We start from the raw sequence: 27,431 nt of genomic DNA, 5'->3' as shown, positions 1-27,431 counted from the left end.
GAATTGCTTTGGCAGCAAGTCCCTGTTCTTACGGTGTTGTGTTGGCTGGAGAAGATGGGGAGAAGGATGTAATTAAGAAGAGAAGGTGGAGGGAAATAAAGGTGCCAGGTAGAGCGAGAGGAAGGGAGAAGTGAAGGAAAAGTCTGACAATGTAAACAAGCAAAAGGTGAAAGGAAGATGCAAATGAAGAGAAGAGGCAAAGGCAGAAAGCAGAGGGAGAAGGAGAAACGAGTGCAGCAGATTAAAGCAGGTTCACATTAGTGTGCAGGAGGATTTTTGACAAGTAGTTCAAAAGCACAATGATGAAAAGAGAAAGCACGCAGAGAGGGGCAGCAGCGAGAGAAGATGAACAATAAGTGAGCACGGACTGAATCAGTGAAGTAAGAGAGAGAGGGAGTGAGACGAGAACAAAAGGGGTAAAACTGTAAAGAGAAAGAGCCAGTTACTGATAACGAGGGCAGATCGAGCAGCCTTAAACCCAAAGTCGAGAACTGATTGGGTTTCTCATGAATCAGAAGTGGATGGATAGACTTATTTAAGTATAAAAAACAATATCACATGGAGAAAAAGCAAAGGAAAAATTAGTTATAAGCGCTGACCGGCGAAAAGAGCGAGGAGATGAAAGGTTAGGGCCGGGGAGTAAATGCAGAGGTGAAGAATAGAAGGAGCGAGGCGGGAGACGCCAGGATGGATAGATCAATTTACCACAGGGGCTTTCTCACCAGCATATCCCTCGCTCAGCTGGCTCACGCTCCTTTACATGGAAACATTGGATTATCGATCCACCCCCTCCTTTCCCCAGCAGTCACCCTGCTTGTCTGAAGCAACAGCTTCAAGGCCTCTCAGCATCTTTACTTTTGCTTTTGTATTTGATGCAAACTATACACTGCCTCCATTCCTGCTCAGCTCACAGTCTCAGTCACAGAAGGCATCTCAGCTTCTTTTGCAAGTGCTTTGGTTGCTAGCAGACACTTGCTAACTAACCACAGAGCTGTAGCAAAAGCTAAGGAAATCCCCAAAAGTTGATTCGGTTCATCTGGATGTAGCGTTTTTGTTTTTTGCCAACATTTTCACCTTGCAAACAACCTCCTGCAACCACTCACCAACTGATCTGGGACAACACTTTTCCATAGCAAGTGGTGGTTACCAGTGCATGACTGACTGGTCTCTATGCTTGTGTGACTTTGGCTTTAGCATTCTAAACTAACTAACATACACTGTTGGTTGATGTAGATCAGCAGAATCAGAATCAATAGCTTTTTGTTTTTGCAGCAGTCGTTTATATGCACGTTCTGTAGCAGTTCCTTTAAGAATATTAAATACATTAACTATGACTCCATGACTCCCATATATACACTGAGTTATTCTCCGATGCTTCATAAAAACATGCCCTTCACTACTAATCTATATCCAGCAGAGGAAGACGCTCATTGCTGCTTATGCTTGACCCACAAAGTTGCAATCTCTCAGGGTTGAAACACACCCTACTAAGTGATCTTTTTAATCCTCTTTAGCAAACACACCACCAATAGTTTCACTTTCAGCTAATCTGATCTGCTGCAGTCTCAGACCCACTGATACCAGCTTTCTATTTAACCTCCTGTGCTCACATAACAGCAGCTCTCAGAAGACTGCCTCAGCTTTACAGTTTGCATTGTTTGATTACATTTAACTCTTGTCGTTTGCTTTAGCTTCTCTCGCACTCCCTTTCATCTCTCCCTGACCTTGCAGCAGTGACTGCACCATCAGCACATCGCTCCGTCCCACACGCACAAGAACACGCTATGACCTGTGCTTTAAAGACGCTCTGCTTAGAGGTTTGCTGGTGTCAGACGTTTGTGCTCATTTGTAAATTCTAATCTTTTGCAATCGCAAACCACTAAATAGAACACCGGCCCTTCACCTTATCCAACATTTAGTTTTAATCTTAACTCCAAAGCCATAATTGTTAACTCCAATCTTAACTTTGAAGGCAAATATTCCCCAAAGGGTCAAAAACCTAAATCTAGGTTTAAACTTAAACCTCACACACACACACACACACACACACAAAGCTTTTGAAAACACACCGATGTCATAACACCACCTGGCTCAGTCCTTATTCACTGTAACCTTGTCAATCTAATAAAATATTCTTAAATTATGCACAGATGTCCTCACGCTTACATCTAAAAGTCTAATTGGTCCTCATACATATAGATATGTGAAACCACACACACTCTTACACACACACGTACGCAGAGGGCTTGCTTTATGGGCCCCGAGTGGCGTTGGAGAAACTGCATTCCCAACCATTTTATGTATTGGTCAATTTAACACCGCTAACTTCAGCATATTAAAAATGCATGCGCCCAAGGACGCAAGAGCAATTTTATGAATGTGTATGTGTGCACCCATGTGTTTGCAAGCATTTAATGCAGAGAAGCCTGCCTGGAAATGTGACATTATTACACTGTTATCTACCTAATAGAGCCATTTATACAGCAGAATACTTGATTAACCTACACAGCAATTTCTGAATAGAAATCAATCACAGGAAGGAAAACAGAGGAAATGTGAGGGCGTCAATGTTGATCCAAAAATGTCCCAGTCTCCATATGATGTCACACCAACCGCAAAATGTAAAAAATACACCAGGACGGTGTTCAAAGGTGGATGAAATGTCATGCAGACAACAGCGAGGTACTCACATGGTCTCATCATTCTGAAACTCCAGCTTGCCTGCAGCCATTTCGTAGTCCTCCCCTCCCTTAGCGGTTCCATCCAAGGTTCGATAGGGAATGGCGACCAGGCCTCGAGCCCCCGACGTCCTGAGCACCTTCACCTCCATCACGCCAACACTTTCACTCACCCTCTGAGTGGCACTTTCAAATGTAAAGATGCCTAAGAATTAATGAAAGAAAGAATTTATTTCACAGGGGAGAAACACTAAAAAGCTTGACAAACACCTACACACTCACGCACTAGCTTGCTCTCAGAGGTGTACGGTATATACTGTACAGTAAGAGGATAACAGATCACTTCCCACTCTCTCTAGATGAAACACAATGGGTAAACACCCACTCTCCACTCATCCACCTGCATTTTTAACTCCCTGGATGTTTTCAAATTGCAGAAAAATGTCGCAACACTGGAAGGACGAGCTCTTTGTCACCTTCTAATGATGCTGTTTTATGGACACCCAGAGGCGACGACCTATGGCACACCAACAGATTCATGTGGACTCCTGATAGCAGTAAAGCACAGGTTTACAGTGTGCAAAAAGCTTTTCTACTTTGCAGTGTTAGCACCAGGTAGGCGCTTCGCAAAACAAATATGTCTATTTGAATATTGTAGAATCAAATACCAAGAAATAGTGAGAATTGAAATTTCAGTTTACAAAATTTTTAGATATACAGGGTGGGCCATTTCTATGGATACACCGTAATAACATGGGAATGGTTGGTGATATTAAAGTCCTGTTTGTGGTACATTAGTATATGTGAGGGGGCAAACTCCTCAAGATGGGTGGTGACCATGGTGGCCATTTAGAAGTCGGCCATCTTGGATACAACTTTTGTTTTTTCAATAGGAAGAGGGCCATGTGGCACATCAAACTTATTGGTAATGTCACAAGAATAACAATGGTGTGCTTGGTTTCAATGTAACTTTATTCTTTCATGAGTTATTTACAAGTTTCTCTTTGTTCACAGCCATTGACATGTCGAAGAGGTTAACACGTGAGGAGCGGATCGAAATTGTGTCGATATCTGGTGAACGCAGTAACCGGGTCATTGCAGCAGATTTCAATGCAAGACACCCTACGAGACCACCCATCTCCCATGCTACAGTTAGCAAACTGCTTGCTAAGTTTCGTGAAACTGGTTCAGTGTTGGATTTGCCAAAATGTGGACGCAAGAAAACTGTCACTAATGAAGAAACATCAGTGGCTGTCCTAGCTTCATTCAGCAAGAGCCCACAGCGTAGCACTCGCCGCATGTCACTGGAGAGTGGCATTAGTCGAACATCCCTTCGGCAGATATTAGCTACTCACAAATGGCACCCTTACAAACTCCAGCTACTGCAGCATCTCAACGAGGATGACCCAGATCGGTGCACAGAATTTGCAGAATGGGCAAAACAAAAATTGGAACAGGACCCTCAGTTCACGCAGAAGATTTTGTTCAGTGATGAGGCAAACTTTTATGTGAATGGTGAAGTTAACAAACAAAATCACCGCTATTAGTCTGACACTAACCCACATTGGATGGATCCCTCCAAGACTGTTGGAACAACAAAAGTGATGGTTTGGTGTGGTATATTGGGTACAACGATAGTGGGTCCATTCTCATCAATGGAAACCTCAAGGCCACTGGTCCGAGCATTCCTAGATGAACAGTTTCCTGGAAAGTGGATTGATCATTGTGGGCCAGTTGAATGGCCCCCAAGGTCTCCCGATCTGACCCCCTTAGACTTTTATCTTTGGGGTCATCTGAAGGCAATTGTCTATGGTGTGAAGATACGAGATGTGCAGCACCTGAAACTACGGATACTGGATGCCTGTGCTGGCATTTCTTCTGCAGTGTTGCTATCAGTGTGTGAAGAGTGGGAGAAGAGGGTTGCATTGACAATCCAACACAATGGGCAGCACATTGAACACATTTTATAAGTCAGGGCTCTAGACTAACTTTTTGCCATGGGCGTACCGGCACAAAAGTTAGGCGCACACAAATTTTCTAATAATTTATATAATATAATGTGTTTTTCTGGATACACTGTGCTTTTTCAGCATTCAAAGATTGATGACACCGTGTCAGAGCACTGGCTATGAATTTCAGAAGGATCAGGCCTTAACTTAACAGAAAAGTTAGCAATAGTTCTTTTCCTATTACAGCTACATCCACTTCTGTCGTGCCTAGACTGCTCACTAGGGCTGGGTATCATCACTGATTTCTATAATCCATTCGATTCCGGTTTTCAAAGTCCTGATTCAATTCAACTTAGCCTCAGACAGTCAGAAATATTATAATTCTGATCATTTATCAGTACTGAATTCATCAGAATTGTGAACATCACAGCAGATGCCTTTGAGTGAAAGTAACTGAGAATAAAACAGAAAGACATGAAGGAGATTTTCCTGGTCTGGCTTTTTATAGCAGATAACCTTAAAAATATTCTACAATGTTCTGCATATAAAGTTTAAATTTCTTCAGTATTGAACAACAGAAAAAAATAGGCTTTCTTGTCCGAGGTCATTTAAGTGAAAAAAAGAAAAAGAAAAGAAAAAGACAGCAGCCGACAGCGCTGTAAACAACGGTAGACTGGTGGGTAATAAGCGAATGAATAATACAGAAAACAGAGATTGGAGACGGGAAACTGTTCTTGAAGTACAGAGAGAGATAGAGAGAGAGCTAGCTGTGCATGAAGTGTGATTTTAATAGTCGTGGAAGCAAAACAGCAAAATTCATGACGACATCGATCAAATGTGAAGCGCAGTTTGCTGCTTCTTTTGCTGCTGGCTCGGGGGATTTTGGCTGGAGAGAGACAAAACCTGCAGCTCAGAATCAGCGCAAAAAGACGTAAACACAGCGCGGACCGCACGCATCAGAATCGCTAAGCTCCGACAGCGTGTCCGTCTACGGGCCGAGAAAGACAAAGCTGATTCTGATGCGTCAGTCCGTTCTGTGTTTACGTCTTTGTGTGGAATCCGTGTACCTGCTCTCGTTTGCTGTTTGGTTGTTGTTGAAATGGTTTTGTGAGCTTTAATCTGAGAATCTGGCGTTTCTGGCAAAACACAGTTATGTTTAAAAGTCGATTCAGGATTTAATGAATTGATATCGCTTTATTCAAGCTACTCACCTTCCACTTCCACCTGCACTTTCAACTGGACCACGACCAATCAGAGAGGTCCCGCCCCTGACTATCTCTGATTGGTTTAGTCCACGATAGGGGCAAAATGTGTGTCTGTTGTTGACCACAGGGAAGGTTGCAGATTTTCAAAGTGTCGTGGATAAATACAACAAAATAAAATGATACAACCAAGACAAAAACTGTGGTAAAAACCATAAATTTCACACCTGAGCCTCAACTCTCACAGCCTGGTACCAAATGACTCACTGGTAACGGTCCGTGGCCCTGGCTGGGGACCGCTGCTCTATTGGATACATGATTGTGTGCTAGGCTCCACTGCTGATAACTTGATTCAGTGAATGGGACTTTGCACCTTGTTGGTGCTAATTGCACTCACAGCCTGTCCCAAAGTCAACTTGTCAGGTTTTATCAAGTGAAGTTTCGGTATCCCACTTGTATGGTTCAAAGTATTAGCATAGTCTGGCCAACTAACCTAACTAACCTGAGCTAGTATTCAGGGTCTCCTCTAAACATGGTCACTTGTTGTTTACTAATAACAGGATGCTAAAATTGAGGCTTTAAAAAAGAATTTCACAAACCAGTGTGTGACGTGGCCTAAAAATATGGAAGGCCACAAGTGCCACAATGAATTGAATAAATAGATCGTTACATAATTAATTAAATGTGTCATTAATTAATTAAAATTGGAAATAAATAATTTTGTAAATGTTTTAAATTGAATTCCTTGATATTTTATTGTTTATATATGTAATCATTCAATTATTTTCTATTTTAATTAATTAATGACACAATGAATTATTTATTTAATTCATTTTGACACTTGTGGCCCTCCACAATATTATTCAGCGGCAGGTTTTCCCCATAGGAATCTTAGACTGAATACTTTAAGGTGTTAAAAGTCTGAATATCACGACACCACGTGACACCTGTGAACACAGTTAAGGTGAAGCTTCCTTTTACCTGCGTGATCATCGTCATAGATGGTCACTGTGGCAGTGTGGTTGTCACCCAGCACGGCTTTCGGGGTAGCGCTGGCATCCAGAGGTGCAGTGCCAATCTCCGGATAGCCAACGACACGAGGGTTACTGAGGTGAACGTAGAAATACTCATCTTCCTCGAAGATGTCATCGTCAATGACGCCCACTGTGATCTCTGAGAAAAGAATTGTTGTTTTAGCATCTTGCTCTCAGGTGCAAAGTAATTATAATAATTTGCTAAAATGTTTAATTTAATTACATTTTTCCCCCGTGAAACCACTAGCAAAAAAAAAAAAAAAGGAAAAAAGAAATCTGCCTCAGGAGCTGCAGATGACCTCTGCTATTTGAGCATCAGTTTCAATGACATGTTTATTGAAAATATGTCAGAAATTATTGTAGTCAGTGTTGTTTTTTACCTTTGAGGGTTTCTCCCGGCTTGAACAGCAGCGTTCCCTCTGCAAACTCATAATCTGAACCTGCGTTGGCCGTACCGTCCTCTGTGCGATAATCCACCTGCAGGAGATGGGAACACAGAGGAGTGATGGGGAGAGAGCAAAAAGAGTCGTCAAGATGAAACACAAGTGAGCAGATATGAAAAGGGCAGATAAACACAAAGGGAGAGGGGGAGTGCCAAACAGAGGGAGAGAGAGCGATAGAGAGGAGGACAGCAAAGAAGAGGCATTTGGGGAGATGAGGACAGAGGGTAAGAGAGAAGAAGAAAAACAGCTTCATTAAACCAAGCCCTCTGGTCAGAAACAGGCCGATATTAAAGACTTTGAAGATAACATAAGAAAACCTTCCGCGTATCCTGTCCTTTCTCTCTGTCCTTTCAACTGCTTTGTGTTAATTAACCCCCTCCTTCTTATTTAGACAACATTAGAACCCAAATATCTAAAATGCATTTAGTTCAAATGGCTTCAAAGCCATTTTTTTCTGTTTGAAGGCAAAGCTGTGTCAGTCACTCGGTGCTGCTAGTGCTACTGAAGTCAATCCCTAGCCTCTGCTCTATTTTTAGTGCCTCATGAAATGTGTATAAGTGATATATTTTTAAATGCATCCAATGGTTGGATGATATTTTCGGGATTAAATTGAAGCTGGGTAATACTCAAGAGATTTTAAGATATGTGGATAGCTGATTTTTCCCATTTTAGACTGATGTGTGAGAAGTTATATCGTCACAGCCCGTGATTATATAAGAGCTGAGTTTCCTCTAATGTAAGATGCTCTATACTCTTTGAGCGCAAAATTGATGACATCTCGGACAAGCTCACAGCTCTCCAACGGGAGCTTGAGAGACCAGTGAAGGACTGTTAGATCAACTGTAAAATATACATGTAGTTGTTCGCACTAAAGGAAAACCACCATAATTTAATGCGGCTACCATAGGTAGCCTCTCACACCCTTACCCAACCCAGTTGCTTGTCATGTGGTTTAGGGTGTTGTGATGTGGATATGTATGTGCTCTCTGTGCAGAGGAGCTTGCTGACCTCCCACAAGGAGCCCAGAATGAGTAGAGGTGTCTTTTTTCCCCTCTTGCCCATTGTATTGTACATTTGACAGTTTTTTCACTGCAGGTGTAAACTTTGTATGTGACAAATTGATTGAAGATAGATTGGGGTAGCTTATCAGTCAATCATGCTGCTTGGATGAGAATGACTGTTTTGGAGCTGTATGGGTTCAAATTAATGACTTAACACTACAGACGTGCCCTCAATAAGACCCCTAGTATCTGTATATAAGGGACGCATTTTAACTTATATTATATTTATCTTAATTTAACAGCTGAAATGACTGTTCAAACATTCACAGTGTTGCTAATAGTAACAAGTCCACTGTGATTCATCACCTGACTCGCAGAAAACACAGTTTGTCTTTTGTGAAATGCTAAACTTTGATGTTTTGCCAACTTAATCGAACCAAACTGTGACTCAAGACTTCAAACAATGATAATTATTTCAAGTTCACCCTCAACACCCTCAGCTAATAAAAGCTTGCTATCACACTAGCACCATGTACATATTGTAGCTACAAGCAGAGCTGCTAAGAGATGCTAATATCGCACTGTGCATGCTGGATGTGAAAACAGCCACAGTTTGCTAACACAGTTTTTCCACCATATCTGCTTAAAAGTTGATATTTTGATTAGAACTTGCTTCAAATGTTCAATCATAAACTGTATATAAACTTAGCACATAAAGTAAGTAAACATGATTTGGCTGATTATTTATTTGTTGTAACAATGTTTTCCCCGATGCTACATTTGTAAGGAAAATGCATTTGTAGGTTGAGCAGCAGAGTTGAGTATGCGGGTTGTGCCAAATATTCTCTGCCAACATCAACCAGCTTATTCTGCTACTCACTCTTGATTGTTGTCGTTTATCGGATTGTCGTTTATCGGACCTTGTACATCCTCCTCATGCTGGGTCCTGCAAACCCTGGACGAGTGCCTTCAGTTCATATCTGCAGATGCCCACTTGGTAGCCTGTCTCTGCCATCACCTCTTTCATGGAACTTGACCTTCAATTTAGACCTTCAATTTCCTGGTTGCCTGGAAATGGTACTAGGGATTACTCCAAATAATGTTGCAGCTTAGTTTTGCAGAACACCAGCTGGAGGTTACCTGGATAGGGCACGGGGTCTATCCACATCAGCCAAACATGGCATGCTTGGATCAGACACCAAGTGACCGCTTTAACAAGGTCCATGCTCACATGTGCTGCTAGTCAGGCACCTGATTATCAGCACCGGGGTACCAGGGTCAAAACAAGAGTCAAAAGCAGAATAAACTGTTTGGCATTAGCATAGAAGATTTGGCAACTTTTTCAAAGATGGGAACGGCCTGCCTTGTGCTAACATTGCTAAATCTTTTAAAGGAAAAAGCACTGTGTAGATGTTTTTGCACCTTTTCCTGTGCTTTAAAGCCTTTAGATAGCAATGTATGAGTGCAAAGTAAGTCGCTTTTAACTTTCATTGACCCAGCCATCGATACGAGGGAGCTCTCTGAGAATACCTAAATGACACGAATAATATTTCTTTTGTCTCTCGACTGCTCTGACAACATGTTTGCAAAGCATCCTTCAGCAGACGGCTGACTAAGGCCGTGCCACCAGCAGAAAACTATGATCTCTCATCACAGTTTAATTTGTAAACAAGAAGAAGAATAAAGGAGAGCCAGCCTTGCGAAGCCAACGTAGTAATGCTGAGCAGATCAGATATCATCCCACTGACAGAGACTCAGCGGGAGACTCTCTCATTCAGGGAGAGCTCTCATTCATAGCCAGCATTAAGCCACCATTAAGTCTGAGATCAATGAGCCTTTGCAAAAGGATGTGCGCTTTCTTTGAGTTACAACCTGAGCCAGAAACTAGAAATCTGGAGATGAAGGTGTTTTCTCTGGTGCCTCTCAGCTACTCTCCTCTGCCACCCACTTCTCTGCCTTTATCCAACCAGGAAAGAAAAACAAAGGTGCTCAAAGCCTCTGGAGGTGAGCACATGACACAAGATCTGCTTAAGATAGAAAAAGGTGTCAGGGAAGTCAGCCCACAGAATATTGTTGTTTTCTCTGCTGTCTCTGCTGTCTGCTTTTATTTGCATGAGACTCTGCAAGACTTGTTTCCCTTAAAGACAGGCTCTCACACACACACACACAGTTTTATTCATGATCTACTGTCCATCCCTCCCGTGCACTCACCTTGACAGTAACTCCGGGGTCACCTCCATGTCTGCCAACAGTCAGTTTCAGGGACCCACAGTTTTCAAAGCACTGATACAAAGAGGGTTCAAACTCAATCCTGATGGTGTGAGGGTCATCCTCCTGGGCCTGGGTCTCATGGCTGCTTACCACCTGAGAAAAAACACGCTCAAGGTTCCAGTAGCTTCAAATATAATATAATGGAGAAAGGCAAATAGAGTGCGTGCCTCACCTTGCGGGCCTGGTCAGCAGCGTGCTTCTTGAGGATGTTACCTGCTCCGATCATCATCCTGGTTGCCTGGATGCGGTAAAATGCTCGGCTCTTTTGCTGCTGCATTAGGACCTAATTAACAAACGCAATGAATCAATAAACCATTTCATGTTAATTTAATTTGCTGTGGCCCAAACAGCCGTGCTTTTATGAAAGCAATCACTTTTAAAGAGAGAGCTACAATCTGAGAATTTTCTCCTGGGAGATCCTACACCGCCATAACTGAACTTCAACTCAGTGTCAAAGGTCAACAGCAGATTCCCTGACCTTTCCAGAAAGATTGTCTGAAGACAGACAAACTAAATCAGTGCAATAATACTGACAAAGAGTCATTTAACGTAATAACTTCAGGCTTTGGTTGCTGGCTCTCTTCACTGCCAACTTTCATTCTAATGAGGTTTATCAATCTATAAGGAGCGATTTTAATAAAAACGTATGGCTCAATAGTGATGTATTATCCCAACGATCCACTAAATTGAAAATGAACAAAGTGGCCACTGTAGCTGAAAGATCATTAGACTAAATGTGGCCTCAGAGCCGAGAACGCTGCAATTTATTCAAATTTAATGGAAGTGAGCTGACAGAATGTTTATATCTGCATCTCTTTAGATAGAAGGAATAAGTAAGTGTTTAGTTAAGAAACTGATTTGGGTTTTTGCTGCACAAGATCACCCAGCTCCATATCCCATGACGGCAATTTAATTTTACATTCAGTGATTCATTATGACCGCAAGAACTGAAATTTAGCAAGTCAAGTTTAATCTACAGGGCAGCTGTCATTCTTATTTACAGCACGGACTGGAGGGAGTAGCTGCAGGGATAGGGAGGCCTGAAAGCAAACAAACCTCTGGGAGCTGACCAGTGCACATTTGGCCCGCCAAGCTCCTTCCCTCCCCTCCTTCAAAACCGAAACCAAAGACATAGAAATGAGTTGGAGAGGAGGCAAGGGAAGGAATTGGTGGGAAAGCAGAGAAAGGGAGAGCAGCAGAGACTTGGACAGCTTTTACAGCTGAAATGTGTGTGCTGCATAAAAAAGAGGAATCTCTAATGAGCCAGTTTAATGATTACTCCCCATAAAAGTTAAACATTTTAATAAAGTGTGAGCAACTGCTATAACAATTTTTGCTTAAGGTATCACAACCAACACATCACAAATCTAAATTCTCCCCAAAAAATATTAACTTGAGGCCCGCTTAAGTTCTTCAGCAAAGCATTTAGCTACATCTCTTTAAAGATTAACTCAATCGCTGAGAAAAAAAAGGCAGCAATGTTACCACAAGTCAATATTTTTAAGGCTTCCAGGGTCCAGAATGGGCACTCACGTTAATATATTTAGCTTTCATGTAACTTACCGGGCAAAAAATCACCTGGATGGCAGAGGGGTGAAGGTTTTACTGGTGTCAGTCAAGCCAACAGACAGCTTCCACTCAGTACACTGGTTTAATCAACACTTTATAAAACAGTTTTACTGTGTGTTAAGCTGAGAGAGACTGAGATAATGTGCTGATGCTCAGCCAACTCAATTAACCAGTCGCTAATGTTTTTAGTTTATGTGAACATGCTATTGGTTTGATTGTATGAGACTGCCGTAAGCGTTATAGATTTTCCTCTTTGTAACTTTGTACTGTTTCCTCGGGGAACTGCACCTTCCTCTACTTTCAAAGTCACACTGAATGTGTCATAGCACCATTTCTGAGTCATTATCACCCTCAGAAGAGTAACATATGGAATGTGACTCAAGTTTGCTCGTGTGCTACTGGTTTAGATAGATGGAAATTGAGTGAAATAATAATATGTCAAAAGTCTGAGAATCAAAGAAGTGAAGTGAGAGAATCGTTGAAATTTTGCTATTGCTATTTGCTATTAGTTTTTGGTTGCTAGCTTTTATCTTTATGTTTACTAGCACCTCCAAAACTTCCCCATACCAGCACATACATATCTCATCGTGTGCTACTGGTTTAGATAGAAAATCTGGAAATTGACTGAAATAATGATATGTCAAAAGTCTAAGAATTAAAGAATGGAAGTGAGAGAACTATTGAAATTTTGCTATTGCCATTAGCTTTTGGTTGCTAGCTTTTATCTTTATGTTTACTAGCACCTCCAAAACTTCCCCATATCAGCACATACGTATCTCATCTTTCATTGTCTAAATGAAATCAGTCTCTTTGTAATCTTCTGTAAAACTACAACATTTCTAGTGGAAATTATTTTCAATAGAAACTAGGGGGGGTTGCTTTACAGCTTATGCTAGCCTGAGTTAAGCTAATCACGCCTCTGTTTGTAACACCGCAAAACTTCTTAACTTGATTTAACAAGTTGTCAAAGTTTATTTAAAAAAGTATTAATAGGGGTCATGATATATTAGCATTGATGACAATCATGGCATCTAAAATGAATCAGTACTTACAGATAATAATAATAATAATAATAAGATATTAATACTGAGAATATTCCAGCATTAACAACTATTTTTTGACACTCTAATATACAGTCAATGGCCATGTCATTGAATACACTTTGCTAGTCTTAGGTTGGACAACAACAACTTGTTCAAAACATTCCTCAGAGATTTTGGCCCATATAACATAATAATAGCATCACACATTTGCATCCATCCCAAAGATGCTCTATTGGATTGAGATATCTGGAGACTGTGAAGACAATTTGATTACAGTGAACTCATTGTCATGTACAAGAAAGCGTTTTGAGACCATTTGAGCTTTGTGACGTGGTGTGTTATCCTACTGGAAGCAGCCAGCGATCATAATGGAAAGGACATAGTCAGCAACAATCCTCAGGTAGGCTGTGGTGTTAAAACAATACAATTTGATTGGCTGATTGGATATTTGCGTTGAGTAGTTGAACAGGTGTACCAAATGGGATGGCCAGTGAGTGCAGATGATGTTGTACTGGTTATTAGGCTGTATACCATGTATAAGAAGGCAAAAGTGTATAGCTACTACTGTTTTATAAAATCCTGCTTATTATCAAATGCCAATGAACCTGTTCTTTGTATATGGTTTTAGAAAGTTATTTGAATCGTGATAATCGTGTGGTGGAAATCTGATATAGTCATGACTTCCAGAGCTTAGACATCAATGGGATTGGGTGCTGCTAACCTGATAATTAGCCATCTCAATCAGCTGTTCCATGTCTTTATCCGGGTGCCTCTGCTTCAGCTCCTTTAGCGTCCTTGCCATGTCCCTCCTAGCCTCGTCCTCATCGTCCTTTGCTCCTCCATCCTCCATCATGCCTCCATCCATCCCGCTGTGACAGTTCAGCGCTATCTGTCCGTCCAGCTCCAGCATGTCCATCTTGGTGAAGCCCCCTGGACCCAGCACTCCACCCCCTCCTCCTCCATCCATGCCTAGCCCTCCATCAGCCCCACCCTCTGTCTCAATAATGATTCCCCGATTCTTGTCGGCACGGTAACGCTTGCGGACATACTTGTAGAAGAGAAGGCGGCGGTCGGCCACCCAGGCCTGGACCACGCAGAGTGGGAAGTAAAGGAAAGTAAGCACTGCCTCCCACACCTGAATGAGAGAAGAGATGTGATTAAAAGCGTTTCTGTTTTATTCTCCTCCTCTTATTTCATCCCAGTGATTTCTTTCTTTAAACTTCAGCAGTTTTTACATAAAACTGTCCTCACCTCCACCTCTCCAGGGGAAAAGACACTCAGAATCAGGTAGAGCCAGATGTAGGCGAAGATACTCCAAGCCGCCGTGACAAAAAACACCCGAAGGTGTTTGATTTTGCGCGTTTCTCCGTCGGGGACCACATACACACACAGAGCGATGATGACGAACATATTGAAGGCGGCGCTGCCCACAATGGTGCTGGGACCTAGATCACCAGCCTCAAAACCGTGACCGCACACCTGCAGTTGGAGGTGAAAATAAGATTACTGTCTTTCCATTACATTCTCTATCAGTTAATCTGACGTGTAGCCTGCAGGCTCATGTTGCACTGACCTCAATAACAGACAGCAGTATCTCGGGGGCACTGGAACCCAAGGCCATTAGAGTGAGATTAGAAACAGTCTCATTCCAGATTCTCACGGTGGCTGTGGTGGTCTCACCATTCGACTTCTTTATGGTGATCTCCTTCTCCTGGGAGGTTATCACCTGGAGTGGAGAGGGCGTAAAGAAAGAAATAATATTGGATTTATTAGTTTTATACAGGTTACCTATTAGTGGTCTAATATCAGTAACTTATAGTGCAATCTAATAACAATTCAAAGAATATTCATTGACTTACCTCTATAGAAGACATGAACCGGTCCGCTATAATGCTCATGCCCAGGAACATGTAGATGAGTGCTACAAAGTAAACAATGGCTCGTGCCACTTTATCTCCTACAGAGGGGTTCTGAGGGTTCCAGACAGGCAGCACCACTCCTGCAATCAAAAGAAAAGATAAAGGTGGAAAAAGGTCAAATCATTTTTCAGCAATATCACAGGGAATATTTGGTTGCAACAGAGTTGTGTAATCATTCTCCGCCTCTCTAATCCTATAAAGCCTGCCACTGTGAGCATGTTGTGGACACCACAGAGGCAGCATAACCTCATTAAAGATTATTGTAAGTGGGAAATTTTCTATATGGTCCCATTTGTCCTACTAAAACTTAGTGGAACTGTTAAAGTTAATGAAAGCATGAAAACTTACCCCAAAGTGATCAACGTTCTAGATTTGTGGCATTAAATTGACATATTTCACTTCTAACGCACATTTTTGCTCATCTGGCAGACCTTTCTGATGCCTGATGTGACACTGTCGTGAATATTCTCCTGACTTTATTTCACTTTCATAGACCATTGACACCTAGCAAATATGTCCCTTCAATGTTACTTGCACATCTGGACAGGACATATGGAATGGACGATGCTGTTATAAGAAGTTATACTACTTGGTTTAGAATAATTAAGTGGTGTCATAAGAGAAATACACAATACTGTGCAAAACATTTGCGTCATGCCTCATTTTTTAATATTTTGCTAAGAAAATGGAAAATGTGCAAAAGTATATAAAACAACAGCACAGTTCATGCGATTCTAACAAGCTCGACGGTTATAGTTCTGCTTTAGTTCTCCAGGCTTCTAGAAGGACATCCAATGCTCTTCTTTGGCTGCTGGCTGCTTTTTGTTCTGTTCACTGTCAGGATGATCCGACACTGCTTCAAAAATGTTGAGCTCCATACGCTGAGGCGGTGTTCCCTAGCATGTTAATACTCCATAATCAGCGAAGGAGAAAATGTGTTGAAATGTGTTGAGTGTCAGGCTGATCGTCATGTTTATCGGTTCTCCTGATTGCAAAAACTTGGCTGGTACACAGGCAGCCAAACTAGAGGCGTAACCCATTTTATTGAACCCTCTCAGTTCACTGCACTCACTGAGAGGTTTACATGCAGAAGTCTAATCATGTCAGTGCTTCTTTACTTCTTTACAGTGCTTCTTTCACATTAAACTGCAGTTTTCTCACAGACCCACCTTCCTGACAGGGGTCTCCACCAGAGGAACAGTTTTTCTTTCCGGCACCTGCACTGACCGATCCAGGGCATGACAGCAACAAAAAGAAGGAGAGAAGGAGGCAGAGAAGGAAAGAAGAGGGAGAAAAGTGGAAAGGGCGGAGTGAGTTGAGAGAGGACGGAGGCTTAGACATGGCTGCCGGAGCCATTTCTGCTGATGTGGACCTTCACTGGACTCTACCGAGTTGTGCTCTGGGTCAGCTCAGTGTAGGTCGATACCTAAAACCTGGAGACAGACAGAGGAAGGGTGGATTAAGTACTTCACTGTTCATTAACACCTATTTATGAATTTTCACACGAACTGTTTCAGTTCACTTAATTGTATTCAGTATGAAAACAACTGTTAGGTGTCTTCAATTAAAACGTTCTGAAATCCTGCGCTGTGTTTCATGTGAGGAAAACAGCTCAGGTGAGCTGTCAGCGAAACCTTATATGTGTGACGACTTCTTTTCTTCCTAGAAGTCAATAGAACATAGTTGCAAAGTGCTTTACAATGCATTTGAACAGATACAATGAAATGAAAAAGCAATAAAAGCAATAATGGAAAGTCATTACTTAAAGAGAAGTTTAAGAAAGAGTCTGTAGAAGTGCTGTAAATGATGATGCACTTGTAGCCAGCATCTGTAATCAAGTTAAAACAATAAAGCTGAAGCAGATGGAGCTGCTCGGGAACCCAGATGAAAAAAATCAATCACTACAGAACAGTCAATAGCAGCTTCGAAGCAAAGCAGACAGTAAGAACTTGGAGATTGTTACACAGTTACATGTTCCATTGCTAAAATATGAATACAAAAACTCTATTTTGATAATAAATAATTAACAAAAGCACCCTTGGCAAACTGCAATCACAGACAATGGTTGTGCTTTTATGAGAACACAATCAATTCTAGTCAGAATCAGCTCTGGAGAAATCCACAGGGGACGTTTTCATTGCAGGAAAAGAAATCAGTAACTTTTGTGTCTCTTTCACATCGTGCTTGGCTTGTTTGCTGTCTGTCCAGTACAATGATCAGCATGCTCCGTGTATCCCTACCATCAACAAATTGGCTGGTTCATTTACTCTTTTAAAGACACCAGTTACAGTGGACAGAGTGGATGGCCCCAGAATAACTAACATCCAGGGTCCTTTAATAAAACTGTTCTACAGACTCTTTTCTGCATTAAACAGTCAAATCTTATATGAGCTCTTAGCTACGGCGCAGGTTACTTTTTTCAGGAATTGGTGGAGACCAAAACAGAGCTAAAATCTAAAACACTTAATTTAATAAGTAGATAGCCCCAAAGAAGAAATGTTTGCCTTGCCAGGTTTGCAATGTGACATTGTGTCATTGCTGTTTACTGTCTCTACACTGCTCTGCATTTAATCATTCTTCTCTCTCACCCACAGCCAGTTGTGCCCCGCCCTGACACTGGTTCTGTTGGAGGTTTCTTCCTGTTAAAGGGGAGTTTTTCTGTCCTACTATCACCAAGTGCTTGCTCATATATAGGGGTGGTCTGATTATTGGGTGTTTCTCTGAATTATTATAGGGTCTTTACCTTACAATATAAAGTGCCTTGTTGTGATTTAGGGCTATATAAATAAAACTGAAGTGCATTAAATATCTCTCGCCAAAATGGATCAATCCATCCCTGCGGGTTTAAAGATTGCAATTTCACACCCTGCTATAGAAGACCGAACAAATAAAACTCTGAATTTGAATGTAGAAACATTCAGCACTGATTCCTTTAAATTTGGGCATTCTCCATCGATTTTTTCTGTTTCCACCATTGGCCTTGATTGTAGTCTTTCATGTGTGAATCTTGAATCTTTACACGCAAGTTACTGCAATATTTAAAACAAAGAGCAGCTTTAAATGCCGCTCTTTGCTGCACATTTCTCTGGCAGCAAACATAAGTGTGGTATCGCAAGAAATAAGTGGTTATATAAATATGAGTATACATAATAGTTATTATTCATAGATACCTACATCCTAAGTTCCTGTTAATCTTCTGAAAGAAACAGAATGAATGTGTTGTTACAATGGTAATGCCAGGAGAGGCAGTATTAGTTCTGTGTTACATTAATGTGTAAGGAGGTGGAAGAAGAGTGTGTCCTGTAGGAGGCAGTAGAAAATGGATGCTCATGTTCTGTACATGCCCTGAAAGTAAGGTTCAGTAAACCAGTGCAACGATACCCCGGTGTAAGGCTCAGTTATTGTATTTTTATTTTTTGAAGATGCAACATCTTTTTGGCGACGAGGATGTTTAGGGGGAAGGAGTTTGGGCGATCGGACTGAAAGAAAAGAGAAGAAAATAAAGTGATGGAGTCGGCTACAGGTTTGGCTAGCTTTTCAAAGAATGCAAAAGTTTTCGGCTGGAAATAGAAGGCAGTGACCTCGAAGCGGAAATGGCTACAATTGGTACGCTAGTAGCGTTCGATCCAAAGAATCAGACTTGGGATGAGTACACGGAAATACTCGAGCAGTTTTTCGCAGCTAACGGGATCGACGATGCAGAGAAACAAAGAGCGATATTAATAAGTGTCGTCGGAGCAGCGACGTAGAGCTTGATGCGAAACCTTCTCAGCCCGGCCAAGCCCAAAGACAAAACCTTCCAAGAGCTGGTGCTTCTGATGAAAAATCACTTCGATCCGAAGCCCAGTGAAATTGTGCAAAGGTATAAGTTCGACTCTCGCTCCCGCAAGCCGAATGAAACCGTCATGGAATATGTAGCGGAGCTGCGTCGCCTGGCACAGGATTGTAACTATGGCAACACGTTACAACAGATGTTGAGAGATAGGATCGTCTGCGGAATTAAGGATGACCGAATTCAGAGACGTCTCTTGTCAGAAATAGATCTCACTTTTGACAAGGCTCTGTCAATTGCAGTAGCCATGGAGACTGCAAATAAAAATGCACAGGATCTGCAGACCTCAGGGGCGTCAGCAAAATGTTTCAGTCTCGCTAGAGGACAACAGGAGAGTCGTACCTTTAAAGCAGAAAATAAAGAGTGTTATCGTTGCAAAGGAACCAAGCACACAGCATCAGACTGTAAGTACAAACAAGAAAAATGTCATGCTTGTGGTAAAATGGGACACATAGCTAGAGCTTGTAAAAGCAAGACTAAACTGAACCAGAAAAAGTATGGATCGACATATGTAAAGAAAGAAAAAAAGCAGAGTTCACACTACAGTACTCACAATGTGGGCGAGAAAGCAGATAACAACAAAACTGATAGCTCTGAAGATGACTCTTTTATGTTGAACTGTGTCAAGTGCAGTCAAGGGCACAAAAGAAAACTGTTCAAGTTAGGGCGTGGCAGTGCGGTACACTTAAGAAGAGTAGACCCCTACACTGTGGATATGCAGATTGATGGAAAAAAGGTGAACTTTGAAATAGACACTGGATGTTGCCTAACAGTCATGAACGAAGCAACATTCAGAGAAACAGGGAAAGACAGCAAGCCCCCCAGCCTGCAGCCCATCAAAATCAAGCTCGAAACTTATACAGGGGATCCTGTTAAGGTGATTGGTGCAACACGAGTCAGCGTCAAATACAAGCAGCAGAAAAAACATCTGCCCCTGGTGGTGGTCGAAGGCGACGGCCCCAGCTTGCTAGGTCGAGCTTGGCTCGAGGAAATTAAATTGGACTGGGGTGAAGTGAAAAACAGTCCTAACAACAGAAAGCTGCACCAAGTCAAAACAACAGAGAAAACACTTCAGCAAGTGTTAAGTAAACATGAAAATGTGTTCAAAGAGGAGTTGGGCACCCTGAAAGGAATGAAAGCTGCTATTCATGTGAAAAGTGATGCCACCCCACGCTTCTTCCGTCCGCGTTCTGTCCCCTTTGCTATGCGAGCAAAAGTCGACGAGGAAATAGACCGACTGTTGAAAGAAGGCATCATCTCGCCAGTGAAATATGCTGAATGGGCGGCACCAGTAGTGCCACTCCTGAAGCCCACAGGGACAATAAGACTGTGTGGGGATTACAAGCTTACTGTAAATACCGTGGCTTCACTGGAGCAGTACCCCATACCCAGAATGGAGGACTTGTTTGCCACACTGTCCGGGGGTAAGCAGTTCTCAAAATTAGACATGAGCCACGCTTACCAGCAAATCCTCTTGGATGACGAATCGAAAAAGTACGTGACAGTAAACACATCGCGGGGGCTGTTCACGTATAACAGATTGCCTTTTGGAGTGGCCTCTGCTCCAGCAATATTCCAGAGGACCATGGAAAGTCTTTTGAAGGGGATACCTCATGTAGCAGTGTATTTAGATGACATCTTAGTGACTGGAGTGGATGAAGTAAGCCATCTACAGAACCTGGATGAGGTGTTGACCCGGTTGGAGGAAGCTGGGTTGAGGTTAAAGAGGTGCAAGTGTGCCTTCATGCAAGAGAAAGTGGAGTACTTGGGGCACATAGTGGACGCCCAGGGGCTCCACCCAGTGGAAAAGAAAGTTAAAGCAATCATGGACGCACCTACCCCCACAAATGTCACTGAACTGAAAGCATACTTAGGTTTGCTAAATTACTACAACAAATTCCTTCCAAACCTGGCAACCCGGTTGGCACCCTTACATGAACTTTTGAGACACGAGGTACGGTGGACATGGCAAAAGAGACAAGAGGAAGCATTCCAGAAATCTAAGAACCTGTTGAACTCAGCAGAGGTGTTAGTTCATTATTCTGCTGACCGTGAGTTGGTTCTCTCATGTGATGCATCCCCATATGGCGTAGGCGCCGTATTGTCACATAAGATGGAGGATGGAAGCGAGAGACCTTTGGGGTTCATGTCACGCACACTCTCTCCTGCTGAGAAAAAGTATTCTCAGCTTGACAAAGAAGGTCTAGCTGTGATATTTGGCATCAAGAAATTTCACAAATACTTGTATGGCCGAGTTTTCACGATTTACACAGATCATAAACCCCTAATCTCACTGTTCAATGAAAAGAAGCCTATACCTCAGATGGGCTCACCAAGAGTACAAAGATGGGCCGTGACATTGAGTGCTTACGAGTACAACATCAGGTACAAGCCAGGAAAACATCATGAAAACGCGGATGCGCTCAGCCGGTTGCCGGTACCAGACTCAGCACCTGAGCGAGAGATGGCTGAGCAGGTTTTGATGATGGATGTACTGGATGACACATTAGTGGACACTGCACAGATCAAACGATGGACAGCTAAGGATGTCTTGTTGTCGCAAGTCCACGAGTACACCTTAAAAGCCTGGCCAACTGAGACCGACACCTGTTTAAAGCCGTATCGACAGAGAAAGCTGGAACTGAGTGTGAGGGATGGTTGCGTGCTCTGGGGAGCCCGAGTAATTATTCCCACCAAAGGCCGAGACAAAATATTGAAACTCCTGCACCAGACTCATACAGGCATGTCGAAGATGAAAGGCTTGGCAAGGTCGTATGTATGGTGGCCAGGGATGGATGAGAACATTGAAAGAGAAGTGCAGGCATGTGAGGAGTGTCAGAAACACTCCAAGTCACCACCTACTGCACCATTACACCCTTGGGAGTGGCCGGAGTCACCATGGTCCAGAATCCATGTGGACTATGCAGGGCCTTTCCTCGGGGAGATGTTTCTAATCATTGTGGATGCTCATTCCAAGTGGATGGACATTTACCCTGTGAAATCCTCTACATCACAGGTAACTATAGAGAAACTGCGCCAGAGTTTCAGTGTGTTTGGACTACCTAAAATGTTAGTTTCAGACAACGGAACATGCTTCACAAGTGCTGAATTTGAGTCATTCATGAAGCAGAATGGAATTGACCATGTAAGATCAGCACCTTTCCACCCTTCTTCAAATGGGCTGGCTGAGAGGGCGGTCCAGACCTTTAAGGAGGGGATGAAGAAAGTCAAAGGTGATACCTTGCAAACCAGACTGTCCCGATTTCTGTTCAGTTATCGCATCACACCGCATGCCACTACTGGTTTATCACCTGCAGAGTTGATGATGTCACGGAGACTCAGATCAGTTTTGGACTTGCTCATGCCTGATGTGAAAACAAAAGTGCAGCACAAACAAGCGAAACAGAAAGAAAATCATGACACCAAGAAAAGACTGAGAAGTTTCACACTAGGAGACAAGGTCTTCATCAGAAACTACTCCTATGGCCCGAAGTGGATTCCCGCAGTCATTGTGAGAGCATCGGGTCCAGTGTCTTACATTGTTACCATTGGATCAGGTCAAACTGTGAAGCGGCATGTGGATCAGGTGAGAGCAAGAGTGGCTGACACTGTTCCCAGTACACCAGACAGGGAGGTGGAGCCATTGCTTGACAAAGAATCAGTGCCTGAGTGCTGCTGGCCACCAGAGTTGGACACATCGCCACAACCTCCGGCAATGGAGTTGCCTTATGCTCCGGAGACTCCAGCTCCCGGAGACTCCTCAGGGACACCCGTGTTGCGACGTTCCCAGAGAGAGAGACGTCCACCAGAGACTTTAAAGGACTTTGTTAGGTAGTGTGAGATCTTCCAGAAATAGAGCAACAATGCGCTCTGATCTCACAGGAAGGACGTACCTTCCTAGTTAGAAAAAAAAAAAAGAGAAACATGGAAACCTATGTACAGTTGTATGGTTGTATGGTTACCTTAATTACATGTTGATTGGTTGTTAAGCATTCTTTAGATAAACAGTTATTTTGTAAGTCAAGGGAGTTGTTGACTTAAGGGGGGAGGAGATGTGGTATCGCAAGAAATAAGTGGTTATATAAATATGAGTATACATAATAGTTATTATTCATAGATACCTACATCCTAAGTTCCTGTTAATCTTCTGAAAGAAACAGAATGAATGTGTTGTTACAATGGTAATGCCAGGAGAGGCAGTATTAGTTCTGTGTTACATTAATGTGTAAGGAGGTGGAAGAAGAGTGTGTCCTGTAGGAGGCAGTAGAAAATGGATGCTCATGTTCTGTACATGCCCTGAAAGTAAGGTTCAGTAAACCAGTGCAACGATACCCCGGTGTAAGGCTCAGTTATTGTATTTTTATTTTTTGAAGATGCAACAATAAGCTAAGCTGGAAACAAGCAGTCGACAGCAGAGATACAACAGCAATCTGTTTTTGTGACGAGGAGTACAAGTGACTGTTCAGCGTGAACGGTTTGTGAGGGAAAATGCACCAAAACAAAGGGAAGCGAAATGGTTTGACCAGGCAGCGTTAGGTCAAACAAGTGCAAACGGTCATGGAGACAGACACGCACACATGCACCAATACACAAAAAACACCCAAATGCACAAACTGTGTCAAGCACCCTCATGGTGCAGAAGTTCCTGGCCTTGTACTGACATCCTCTCAAGCAAACACAAACACGCTCCACTCTCTGGGTTAGTCCACTCTGGACAAATAAAAACTGCTGACCCTGTTTTTACACACACACCTATGCACACACAGCCGTGGTTAGTCATGAGTCGTGACATTAGCGTCAAGTTGCTGACCCTGTCTTAATCTATCTTCCAGGGTCTCGCCGCTCTGACAACAACCTGTCACTTTAAGTCACTTCTCTCCTCCGCCGTCTTCTTCTAACGCTCCCTTTTCTTTTTCAGTATTTATTTTTTGTCCCTTTTAACCAAAAATGACTTCACTCCTGCATTGCAGCATGCTTGGTTTTGTTTTCAGTGGTCACATCTCAGGATTATGTTTAGAAATCATGTACGTCCTCCTGGTACTAAAATGTGTTTTGGCAACTCTGTGCACACGTCTCCAGGGAGGCATAAGATAATCTGAGGGTCTTTATCTTGGTTAGGCACGCAGTCATTGCATTAGACGTGAATATACTTCAAACTTGCACACCTATGCGTTCTTCTGCATTGAAACAAAGTTCATGCATTACCCATAATACACTTTGACCACTGACAGTTTCATTCGGGTGTGTTATGCATGTAAAACCTATCGTAGCCTTGAGCTGATAGCCTCAAGCAGAGATGAGATATTGGGGAAGCTCACTTTTTTGTGCACTCAAACTTTTTTTCAGTTTCTACTTGTAGTCTTCAGCACCGACTCCTTGCGGCTGTTTGTCAGACTTCACACCACTCCCTCTGGAGCAACAAAAAGCTTTTTCTTTTTTAAAATTTGTTCACAGGCTTAGATAAAAGTCTCTGTTCAGATCTGTATACATTCATGTGCAAAATCATTTAACTCCCTTTATCATTTCTGCTTCATAATGTCCTTTTGTGTTGCAATACGCCGTGCGCCCAGAGCCCTGGAGGCTCTCAGTTCTCGGGCACTTCCTGCCTTGCTCGTTAGTAATCCAGCCTTCAGCATGTGACTTTTCACCTGTGGGCATACAGCCACGCGGCAGTGATAAACGGAGACAATCCTCATAGCCTCCCATGTTAAATGGTCCAAGTTTACAACGTTAAAAGCATGCACATTCATTGCATGTTAGGACTTCCAACTCCTCCAGGCAGGAGATAAGCTAGCAGGCTAACAACAGCACAAACAGGAGTAGCTCACATCAGCAGCTGGTCTACCGATTTCTGACAACATATGAAAATATGAAGATAAATTTCTATTCCGTAATAGTGAGTGGTATATTTTTGTTTCTAGATTTTTCACAGTAGTAGTTGGATCATTTTAAATCATAATCATCACGTTGCTGCTGAAAAGGTCCCTAAAGTTCATTTCTGATCCTTTATTTCCTGTTTTTCTGTTACTTGCTTGATCTCCTTTTCCATCTCCCTCTCAGCTTCGTTGTCAGTCACCCACGCCTCCTGCACCCTCATGTCTCCAATTCAATGTCCTGTTGTCCTCTGTCTCTCTCTCTCTCTGCCCACATGGACTGTCACCACTTCACGTCTCAAGCACCTCTCAATATCCCCCGCTCAACCGCTCTTTCACACCTCCTTTTAGTTCAACATCCCTGCTCCTTTTATATCATCCTGATCGGTAAACAAATCTAAAGCTGTTACAGCTTAAAATATCTACACAGTTCATGCTGGTGCAAACACTGGTAATGGAGGGAATTATGGGTAAAAAAGTCCCCTTAGTCTTCTCTAGATTTCAGCTCTATATGTCTGGTGAGAGCCTCTGAATGGGCTTTCACAAACACAAACGCAGGGGCTAAATGTAGAAATAAAAGGCTGTGGCTTTATGTAGCCGTAGCTGAAGCTTACCAGCTCGATTTGTGTCAAGGTTCTTCTAATTTGTATTGAGGTACTTTTGTACTTTAAAAAACGCTATTAGCCTTTTCCAGGGCTGAGTCGAGATGCTTTCTAATTTAAGGAGCATTCTCAAAGCAACCTTTAAGTGATAATGTGCAAACAGAGATGTCGGCACACAGATGAGAAAAGGAAAGATGAGCAGAATAATAGGAGATTGTACCAACTAAAGTAGGACCCTAAGAACATGTAACCCTCAGTCATCTTTATTACACCAGGAAAAAACACATTTATTGTTTGTTTTCCCAAAAGTTGTCCACTTAATGTTTATTACAAGGGGCTTTGTTCGTAAGAACTAATACAAATTACTGGAGTATAAGCAGAGGAAAAATCGCATTTTTATTGTGTTAGTCGGATTTTCCTCGAGGCTCGAGGCCAAGTCCAAGGCTCCGAATGACTTCTTAACCCTGGTGCTTGTGTTTGTGCTGCATTTGTTCCTTATTCCCTCAAGACTTCTCCATGTAAGAACTGAATCATTCTGACTTATCACACACACAAAACGACCTCTTCTGACATAAAAGCAATGCATGTGTGTGTAAATTAGAATATCAACACATGCACTGGCACAGAGACAAATACTCGGCTGCGCTGATTCACACACAAGCACAGACACACTCCTGCCAAATGTCTTTTTCTCCTTTCACTCAAGCCGACAGGTGTTCGTGTGAACTTAGGAATGTGTGAAAATACCAGTAAATTTGATCATTGTTTGATGCTTGTTGCAACAATTGGACGCCACTGCAATTACAAGGATGAAAGGACTACATGGCCTACATTTTTCATTAAATGCCATTCAGTGTTTGCACACTGGGGGTGTGAGAAGACTCCAAACCTCCCTCCGCCCGCTCATATGTAGTGTTGATGCATGTGTGTTCTAAGGTGCATTTAAAACCCAGGAGGGCATGGAGCTACCTGCCAGAGAGCAGCAGGTAAGCGCATAGCCCCTCCTGATAGCCCTCAATGTCTACGTGTATTTAAAATTGAGAGGTGGGCAACGACGCCAGGGGTGAGGTGTACAGCCTGCCTTCGTACATACAAAGAGTTGATACAATCAGGTGTAACCACAAAATTTTAAAGGTGACTGTAAACACTGTAACATCGCCCACTGCTTTGTGCAGTCCTCTTTTAGAAGCTGAACATTTTTCTGTCACATCTGAGATCTTGAAACCAGACATAATGAGCAACGGGTGGATCTGACTGAGAAAACAAATGGTAGTGACCTCTTTATCATTTATTTTACTCCAAGTGGGCACAAAATGTATAAAATGAACATCATGTTGCACTGAGTAAGACTTCAAACTAGTAACAGAGATCATAAACCAGTCAAGAAAGTGTTTACTGATGGATGAAAGGAACCAAAGCCATTTTCTCCTTGACTTCTACACGACTTCTTTTTGCAGCCAATGAAGTCGCCCCCTTCTGGCCATTAGGAAATTTTATATAAATCTCACTTTTCAGAACCGGAAGCTATATCCATCCATGGATTGAACTACCAACCTTGTGGTTAGCGGATGACCTGCCTTACACCCAAGCCAGAGTTACACTGCCATGACCATCGTCTTCATGCAATAATTTGCAACCGGGTCAACTCTTTTAGCGATACAATTGTACAATCTACAATTTGAAACAAGCAAACAACACAGTTCCTGTTCTATACTACAATCAGACAGATCTAAGCAGATACACCTGTTGTTCGTTCTTTTTGCCGCTTAACTATCAGAGGACAAAATCAAACCACAGGGATGGACAAATTAACCAGCTTTAAGTAGAGAGACTGGAAGATTAGATGAAGGCAGACAGCTTTCGTGTTCACACCCTCTCTAAAGCACGTCACAAGCTTCAGCCCGCTTTAATGGAAGCAGCGGGACAATTCACTATGATTGTCGATTCGCATCAGCTGTCTTTTGTTGATCTGCCTTTTTTGACAGAGCACATCACAACAAATAGATGCATATGCA

The 27,431-nt window shown here is 42.5% G+C and overlaps 2 protein-coding genes across 5 annotated transcripts in view; one reads left to right on the top strand and one right to left on the bottom strand.

Moving 5' to 3' along the window:
• slc8a4b (solute carrier family 8 member 4b) overlaps positions 1-27,431 on the bottom strand; it is a 124,155-nt gene that overhangs the window by 45,731 nt on the left and 50,993 nt on the right. For all 4 annotated transcript variants that reach the window (XM_026161718.1, XM_026161721.1, XM_026161719.1 and 1 more), the window contains 10 exons: positions 16,279-16,542; positions 15,050-15,189; positions 14,764-14,916; positions 14,442-14,669; positions 13,912-14,325; positions 10,751-10,861; positions 10,519-10,671; positions 7,244-7,340; positions 6,811-7,002; positions 2,691-2,883 (listed from right to left, as the gene is read on the bottom strand). In XM_026161718.1, the coding sequence (XP_026017503.1) occupies positions 2,691-2,883; positions 6,811-7,002; positions 7,244-7,340; positions 10,519-10,671; positions 10,751-10,861; positions 13,912-14,325; positions 14,442-14,669; positions 14,764-14,916; positions 15,050-15,189; positions 16,279-16,465 (1,868 nt within the window). In that variant the 5' untranslated portion in view covers positions 16,466-16,542. The remainder of the gene's footprint in view (positions 1-2,690; positions 2,884-6,810; positions 7,003-7,243; positions 7,341-10,518; positions 10,672-10,750; positions 10,862-13,911; positions 14,326-14,441; positions 14,670-14,763; positions 14,917-15,049; positions 15,190-16,278; positions 16,543-27,431) is intronic.
• On the top strand, positions 18,216-23,272 carry LOC113018590 (uncharacterized protein K02A2.6-like). The gene has a single exon (XM_026161717.1). It carries the CDS (start codon positions 18,865-18,867, stop codon positions 22,774-22,776), a length of 3,912 nt encoding a protein of 1,303 aa, XP_026017502.1. The 5' UTR covers positions 18,216-18,864; the 3' UTR covers positions 22,777-23,272.

The sequence above is a fragment of the Astatotilapia calliptera genome, chromosome 3, assembly GCF_900246225.1.
Source record: "Astatotilapia calliptera chromosome 3, fAstCal1.2, whole genome shotgun sequence".
Classification (NCBI taxonomy): Eukaryota; Metazoa; Chordata; class Actinopteri; order Cichliformes; family Cichlidae; genus Astatotilapia; species Astatotilapia calliptera.
This window is presented reverse-complemented; position numbering and strand designations above follow the sequence as displayed.

Bases quoted from the DNA above. Each gene is read 5' to 3' on its own strand.
- LOC113018590 (XM_026161717.1), top strand. From the start codon at position 18,865: ATGCGAAACCTTCTCAGCCCGGCCAAGCCCAAAGACAAAACCTTCCAA.